Source organism: Alligator sinensis, unplaced genomic scaffold (assembly GCF_000455745.1).
Source record: "Alligator sinensis unplaced genomic scaffold, ASM45574v1 scaffold280_1, whole genome shotgun sequence".
Taxonomy (NCBI): domain Eukaryota; kingdom Metazoa; phylum Chordata; order Crocodylia; family Alligatoridae; genus Alligator; species Alligator sinensis.
Window position 1 is genome coordinate 5597543 of NW_005841835.1, and position 8779 is coordinate 5606321.

General features: G+C 39.4%; 1 protein-coding gene across 4 annotated transcripts in view; it reads left to right on the plus strand.

The window, feature by feature from the left end:
* RALGAPA1 (Ral GTPase activating protein catalytic alpha subunit 1) overlaps positions 1–8779 on the plus strand; it is a 163853-nt gene that overhangs the window by 133070 nt on the left and 22004 nt on the right. For 2 of the 4 annotated variants that reach the window (XR_003093553.1, XM_025201507.1), the window contains exons 31-33: positions 1333–2197; positions 4781–4852; positions 6890–7013. Coding sequence is in view for 3 of the 4 variants with exons in the window: in XM_025201507.1 (XP_025057292.1) it covers positions 1333–2197; positions 4781–4852; positions 6890–7013 (1061 nt within the window). In the remaining variant the exon portion in view is untranslated. Of the gene's footprint in view, positions 1–1332; positions 2198–4780; positions 4853–6889; positions 7014–7457; positions 7878–8779 lie in introns of those variants that run through there. The other 2 variants (XM_025201512.1, XM_025201517.1) reach the window with 2 other exon arrangements.

Genomic DNA, 8779 nt, shown 5'->3' on the forward strand with positions numbered 1-8779 from the left:
TTTATGGGAATAGTTGGAGCAGCTGCTCCCTGCACCTTCTCCAGACAAGGATGACTCTGGTCTCTGGAAGGCATGGGGGCTCTTCCCCACAGCTCCACTCCTGGTCCCTGGAAGGAGTTAAAACAAAGGAAAGTATACAAACATTGATTCTCCCAGAAGAAATTCTCCAAGGAGTGACTTCTATTTGGTTGGAGCCAGGTTATTTTTCTTCTGGAATCATCATTTTCACTCCAGGACAACAAAGCTGGAATGTCTGTACTTTCATGGTTTTACCAGGAGAGTGGCAATCCTCCCAGTGGAAATGGAAAATTTATATATAGCTTTGATTGTAAAGATGGAAAAAGGACTTAAAAATCCTACTGACAGGACTTTCACTGGTCACTGCAAGATTATTTCTTACAGTTCGTGTAATATTATTGCAAGAAAAGGTAATAGCCTACCAAGATGTATTAACGCAAGTGCTATATGTGAGTCACAAGAAGTGATTCTTCTGCCCTAATTGTCATGGGAATAAGTACTACATTCATTTTTGGGCCCCATACTCTTATTTAAAAAAAAAAAAAAAAAAAAAGTTGCGGACAAATTGGAGAGAGTACAGAGACAAGCAACATACATGATAAGAGGTCTGTAAAACATGATATATGAGTGAAAATGGAAAAAACTGGTAGTATTTATTCTAAAGAAGAGAAGGGTACAGAAAGGATTATTTTGAAGAGGGTAGCATTCAATTGTTCTCAATGTCTATTGAGGATACAACAGAAAGCAATGGAGATTTAGGCTAGATATTAGGAAGAACTTTTTAACTATGAGGGTTATTAAACACTGGAATTAGATTATATAGAGAAGTTGTAGAATCTCCATTATTGGAAGTGTTTTAAGAACAGGTTAGATAAACATTTGTCTTGGATTGCGTAAGGCTAGGGATGATCCTGTTTTGAGCCTTGGACTAAATCAGGGGCATCTCCCTCAAAGTACTGCTGTATCAAAATATAAAAATCTATTGTAGTTTTAATGGTTTGACTTTTAATAATAAAGTAGCTCTCACTTTATCAACAATATCAGATCTATTTTCAGTAGATTAAGAAATACCATCTTAAAAATGACAGTAAAAATAAGTTTTAAAACTATTAGAATAGTTTTCTTTTTTAAATTGTTTAATATGAGTTTACTTTGTTCTACATTCTTAAGACCATTGTTCTTTCAAATCTGTATTTTGTATGTGTGCACCTTAACTTCAGTTCTTATTCTCAAAAATCAACTAATAAAACCTAAAGTCTCTCAATGTTGCTTCCACAAACTTTAATTATAACACCAGCATTTTTTCTCTTGCAGTGAAAACCCATATGCAACAAGGATTGATCTCCGTTGCAGCTCGTACTGTAGTAACTCATTTAGTGAACCACTTAGGCCACTATCCAATGAGTGGAGGCCCTGCCATGTTAACTAGTCAAGTTTGCGAAAACAATGATAACCCTTACAGTGAGAGTCCTGAACTTTCTCCTGAACTTTTTGAGAGTCCAAACCTTCAGTTCTTTGTGCTAAACAATACTTCCTTAGTCTCTTGTATACAAATCCAAGCTGAAGAGAATATGCCTGGGGGAGGATTGTCTGCTGGACTCGTATCTGCTAATCCAAATGTCAGAATTATAGTGCGTGATCTGTCTGGTAAATATTCATGGGATTCTGCAATTTTGTATGGGCCATCATCTTTATGTGGATCGTCACAACAAACTGCTTTTGCGCTTTCTTTATATGAGCAAGAGAAACCAGATGATGCCCCATCTTTCAGTGAGTTCGTAGAGGATGTAGCTATAAGGGATGGAATTACACTCCATGCAAAAAGAACATTTAGAGAAACTGTGCCAACATGGGATACAATTAGGGATGAGGAAGATGCTCTTGATGAGCTCTTGCAGTATTTAGGTATCACTAGTCCTGAATGCTTACAGAGAACAGGAGTCTCACTCAATACACCAGCTCCTCAACCAATCTGTATCTCAGAAAAACAGGAAAATGATGTAATCAATGCAATTCTTAAGCAAGACACAGAAGAGAGAGAATTTGTTGAAAAACACTTTAATGACTTAAATATGAAAGCTGTGGAACAGAATGAACCAACCCCCCAGAAGCCCCAGTCAGCATTTTACTATTGCAGATTACTTCTCAGCATACTGGGTATGAATTCTTGGGATAAAAGGTAAGAAAAAATGGGTATGCTCTTCAATACAAATTACAGTTAGTTAACTGTTACTCAGCAGTGTTCTTTTATGTGATTCTTCCTTTGTTGTCATTGTATTCATCGCTTCATAGGGAATAGAGCTCCTTAGGCCAAGAATGCCTTTGGCCAGATTTTGAGATTGGTGCAGGAAGCTTGTTGGGAGGAGACTATCCTTACTGTCTACCGTGCTCCCCTCACCCAGCTTGATTTAAAGAACCTTAAGTGGGTAAATGGCCGCTTCTGCTTCCTGCCTTGTTCCTGCAAGGAGCTCAGGAAAATGAGGCAGTATGTCATTGACAGAGCCAAGTTCTGGGATAACATCAGATTCACTGTTGCACTGGTACATGATCTGCCTGGGGAAGAGCATACAAATGTACTTCTCCAGAGAAGTGCACAGATACAAGCCAGCTGAGATTTTTCCCCTCAGTTATTTCAATCCTGATCATTTTAGTTGGTGTTTAAGATGACAGGAGGTAAGACATTTTTGAGCAAGAGATGTCCCTTTATGTAGTTGTGGTGTCATTTTTTTTAAAAAGCATACAAGATGCATATCCCAGAATTTTAGTGTCTTTCTGAAATCTTCACTCTCCATTGAATGAAATGTGGAATTGATCAGAAGGATTAGACATCAAGATATTGCCATACTGTGAAGGAAATAAAATAGGTCTGGATGAGTAAAGTAACATGCAGTCATATGAATGAAACTTCTTGTCATCAAGGATTTTGGCAGCAAATGTGTGATAACTGTTCTTGTTTGTGAACAAGCAGGATTCATAAAAAGCAAGTTGTGCCTAATTAACCTGATACCTTTCTATGACCAGCTCCATGGAATTAGGGAGAGAAACGAACATGATGATACATCTTGATTCTAGCAAAACCTTTGACATTGTCTATCATGACATTCTCATATGTAAGGTAAAGAATTACAGGCTAGATGAAAGTAGTGTAAAACGGATACACATCTCATTGGATCATCAGATTCAATGGCTAGTCATGATGACTAGATGCCCAGTTAGGGTGAGTTATGGAGCAGGACTCTCCAATGGCCTCTTCTGGGTAGGCTATTGTTTAATATCTTAATTATTGATTTGGACAATGGTACACTCAGCAAATTTGCGGACAAGACCAAGTTGGGTGAAATTGCAGATACATGAGGGTAGGTTTAGATTTAGAATGAACTTGATAGACTAGAGACACAGTCCAGAATGAAGAAAATCAACAAAGATAAGTACCAAGTTCTGTACTTAGGACAGAACTGTTGCTTGCACAAAGATAAACTGGGGAATGATCAACTAAGCTGAAGACTGCAGTCAAGGACCTGGGCTGAATATGACTGACACTGGGCTCTTGTTGCAAAAAAAATCATTGTATATTAGGTTGTATTAAATGAAGTGTCACTGCAAATTAAATGGAGTGACCCTTCCACTCTGTTCAGCACCGGTAAGGCCTCATCTGGATTACTGTGTCCAGTCCTTGGCCCCACACTTCAAACTAGAAAGAGCCCATCAGAGAGCAACAGAAATAACTAGAAGCCTGGGAAATGTGACGTATTAGGAAAGGCTGAAAGAACTAGGGTTATAGTCTGGAGAAGACAAGATGAAGGAGGGTGAGGGAGGGTTTGATAACAGTCTTCAGATACCTGAATGATGCTTTTAATGAGGATGCAGATAAACTATTTTCTGCGGCTGCCAGAGACAAGTCTAGGAACAATGGTCTCAAATTGCTGCAGGGGAAATTTAAGCTGGACATTTAGGAAGAACTTTCTTCAAGATGAGTATGCTTAAACATGGACTACCCAGGGAGGTTGTAGAATCTCCATCCTTGAACATTTTTAAGAGCAGTTTACATACACTTTTGACTGTGGTGATTTAATTGAGGATTATCCTTTTCTGAGCAGGAGGTTGGTCCATTCTAGCCCTACTTTTAAAAGATTCTTTTATTCTTAAGCAGGCTTTCAATTTGCCAAAGCTGCCTTTTTTCCAGTGGTGCAGTTCTTGGCCTCGTTTCAGCATATGTTATCAGCAGTATTTTAAGTAGAATTTTAAGAATACAGGCAGTTATTTTGCTATAACGTAACTGTGTGGTTTGGGGTAGGGGTACTTGTTTTTAAGCATTTCAGCTGACTGGGTAGCCAGTTGGCTATGCTTAGCTTTGCTCTGCAATTCAGGAAATCAGAGTTCAGTTTCCAGGGTTCTCATTCTCAAGGATGGTTGATTATGATAGTATTCAGTATCACTAAACAGTTATTCCCTGGTCTGCCAAGGAGCACATTATATAGGCACCATTCTTCCATAGGCAGGGATACTGACTATAGCTGGAGACACTAAATTCACAGAAGTGGAAAGTGAAAGGAAGTAGGGATTACACTCAGAGCTTTAAGAAGAGTGCACAAAACTTCCTAGAATAGAAATTGTTTGTCTTTCTTATTTGAAAAGTTTCATTAGAATTTTGAACAAGAACAATTCTGGGCAATTTCATGAATAGAACTGAAAATGTGTTCTTGTACTCGCCTATATCCATCATTGAATGTGTGCTGAAAATGCTAAAAATTATTTTGTTTAGAAGAAGCTTTCATCTCTTGAAGAAAAATGAGAAGTTACTTCGAGAACTTAGAAATTTGGACTCACGACAATGGTAAATTATTAAAAGAGCTAATTTATTTGAATCAATCATTTTATTTTTCAAAGTGAGTTTTTATTTAAATAGCTTTAGTTTATATAGAACACTTAACAAATTTGTGTCCCAATAAATAAATCATATATGCTACTTTTTGAAAACAGTACCTGCAAAGTATAGGGTGAAATGAAAATTTGAATAGAGTACCATGAAATAAAATTAAAATCTTCAAACAAGTAATTTATCTGTTAATATTATTTTAGTATGTTCCATGAAAATCGTTGTGCAAGCATCTACTGTACATAGATATCTAATAAAAGAGATGGTAATGTTAAGATGATGTTGTTGTCGTGACAGTCCAGTATGTGAAAGGCAAGAATTCTTGCGGGTATTATATTGGAGCAACAGCATGGCTGGTATAGACATAGGTAAGCTTTTGAATGTCACAGTACCCTCCCTTGGGCCTCACTGTGAAGCCTGAAGAAGGTACGGATACACCCAAAAGCTTGCCTATAAGGCACAACAAGAATTCTTCTCTCGTATAATGAGAGAGAGAAATTTCAAAATTCAATGACAATAGCTTGGAATTAATATCTGAGAATTAAAGCCATCAATATTTTACAAAGTATGGAAGTGATTGGAATTGTGGCTCATAAGAAAAGCTAAAATAATGTCCCAATAGCTTGAAACGGACATTACCCTAGCCAGTGCCATAGCAATGAAGTTGAGTGCCTGGGGTAAAGGCCACAGCAGCAGCCCACCCTCACCCTGCTCAGGGATCTGGGGGGCACATGCCCTCGCGCCCCCCTCCCCCACACCAATTCTGGGGGGCATATGCCCCCCATTCTTGCCTGGGAGTGCACGCAGTGGCGGGAGCACCCTTCCCCTATCCCGATGCTCCCTCCCCCCGAAACAAGCAGTTTGCGGCTCCGTCCCACGCCCCACCTCAGCTGGGCAGTACCTGTTGGTGCCCCTTTGTTTCAGCACCCAGGGTGGTCACCCTGCTCCCCACCCCCTTGCTACAGTACTGCCCCTCACCTTCACTTTGTGCTCACTACAAGCCACTTTTCCAAACCAAGTGGTGGTAGTTTGTCTGTTTTATCAAATTCTTTAAAAATTGACACAAAAGTATAATCTCTAGGGGCTTTTAAGTACATGAATGTAGATTTTCAGAGGTGGGCATCATAGAGAAATACCATCTTTTATCATGTGGCATTTTTTGTAAAGCCTTTCTGTTGACTCCCACCAGCAGACTAGCATCAGAAATGGATAAGTGAAAGTTTTAGAGGTTCTGTAAGACTTTAGTGTGCGCGCGCGCGCGCTCTCTCTCTCTCTCTCTCTCTCTCTCTCTCTCTCTCTCTCTCTCTCTGTTGGAAGGGTGGGTTGTTTTATAAATACAAAATTAATTCCATTAAAAGTGAAGCAGAAAATTTATAATTAGCTAGCTAGTCTACCATTTGGCTGTTGTCCTTAAAATTGACAGCTCTTCAGATGCTTGTAAAATTAGTGAAACAACTGTTAGAAACACTTTTCAGTTGTGCAGCTCTTTATCCAGCTGTTTTTAAACTAGAGATGCACAAAAAAACCCCTCATATCACTTGTGGTTATTAAATTAATCTTTTTGAGACACTTTTATTAGATCACTTGCAAGGTATTACACATACAACTATTAAAGAATAATTAAAGCACCTCTTTGTAATGAAAATAATATCCATATCATAGGTTTTACTTTTTTTGGGTCCACAACTAAAAACCTCTTCATTAATTTTTTGAATACTCTATTGTACCATCTGTTGCTGCTAATCTCACAGGTGGCAATTGCTGTTGGTGAATGGCAAAACAGAATGTACGAGCAAAATAATGTAAAGGATGAGAGCAAGGAAACATGAAAGATAAAAAACAGAAAGAGAGAGAGTTTTTTATTGTACTGTATTTTCACTAGCTTTTTAAAATTCTAAATGCCAGCCATTGTTTGTATGCATTGCTTCCCTATTCTAATTCCATATTAAAACTCTGAAATGGACAGTTATGTAATTCTGCTCCTGCATTTTACAGCAGAGAGACTCACAAGATTGCAGTATTTTATGTTGCTGAGGGCCAAGAAGATAAACACTCCATCCTCACAAATACTGGAGGGAGCCAAGCCTATGAAGATTTTGTAGCAGGCCTTGGTTGGGAGGTATCCATTTTAAAGCTTCTTTTATGTTTTCTGAGTTTAGTGTTTAATGAAAGAGATGCACGCAAATCCATTCTGAAAATATAACTCTTATTTTTCTCTTTCTTTTCATTTATTGATTACAGTTGATGACTACTGAAACACTCTAGAGCAGGGGTTGGCAACCTATTACCCGGCCCACAAGCCAAATCCATCTCAAAGAGTGGGAGGGCTTCTGTAGTGTTTCAGCAGTGGGAGCTTTGCCCAGACATCAGGGAAAAGCAGGGGGTAACACGCTAGGCTGGAAGCAGTCTGTGCTTGGATCTAATCTGTGTTAAAGCAGTGCCGCAGTGCAAAACACTGTCAACCCCTACCCTTGAAGATACAAAAAGAAATTCTGGTTTTAATTCTCAGTGATACTATGTAGATTAGCTGTTAATGCAACAAAACATTTCTTGCTTTACATAGGTTACATATGGAAACTTCTACATAAGCAGAGGCAGTTCTTTACTTTGAAATAAAGCCATCTTTCTCCAGCTTTTCATACACTGACCAGGCTGCATCTGTATTGCTCTGTAGGCTTGTATTGTGTTAACTCCAGCTGCAGTTCTGCATGTTGCTGAAATTTCAGAACCAAAAGTTTTGGAAAGCTGCTGTTTTCTTCCCTTTTATTCCTGCTTACGATGCACACCTGCCTGCTCAGGTGTCAGAGGACTCAAAAACCCAATCAAGCAAGACCTCTTTCACCAGCACCTCAACAAAAAACTGACAAATTCTGATCAACAGTAATGGGAGAATGTCAGCAGCATTTGGGGTGCCTTCAAGTGCACCATCATCAGCACCTGTGAAGAGACACTTTAATTCTTTACTAGAAAACATCAAGACTGGTTTGATGAGAATAGCTGGGAGATCCAAGAGTAGATAGACCGCAAGCACAAGGCCTTTTGTGCATGGCAGAATGACATCAACTCCAAGCAAAAGAAATTGAATCTGAATCTCCAACAAGCCAAGGCAGAGGTCCAAAGGAAGACCTCTGATATGAAGAACAGATGGTGGAAAGACAAGGCAAAGGAGATTCACCATCTTGCTGACATCCACAATATGTGTAAATATTTCAGTGCCACCAAAGCCACCTATGATCCAAGCACTCAGGGACCCAACCCCCTTGAAACCTAAGGATGGAGGAGACCTGATCAAGGAAATAAGAACCATCAGTGCCCATTGAAAGGTGAATTTTGAAGACCTTCTTGATCAAGACTGTCTCTGATGTTGCAAGCTGAGGTTGAGAACACTCATCAGCAACAATCTTGGAATCCTTCCAACACTTGACAAGGTGAGGAAAGCCACCAAACAGATGAAGAACAACAAGGCATCTGGAGCTGATGGAAGCCCCATCAAAATCTTCAAGCAGAGTGGGGAGAAGCTCACAGCACAGCTCCATGGCCTCATCTTAAGGATTTAGAATGATGAGCAAGTCAAAAATGACCTCAGGGATGCCATGATTCTGACAGTCTTCAAGAAAGGAGGGAAGTCCAACTGTGGAACTTAGAGAAGGATTGTTTTGCTGTCCACTACAGGAAAGATCACTGCAAGAACCTACTACAGAAAAACTACAGACCTTGATCCCCCCCGCTACCTAACCCAGGGACTTTTTACATGCTCCCTAAAATCCACAAACAAGGGAACCCTGGCAGACCTATTATATCCAACCATGGGACCCTAACTGAGGAAATATCAGGTTTCGTTGAATCAATCCTAAAACCGCTTGTCACCCACAGAGCAAGTTTTGT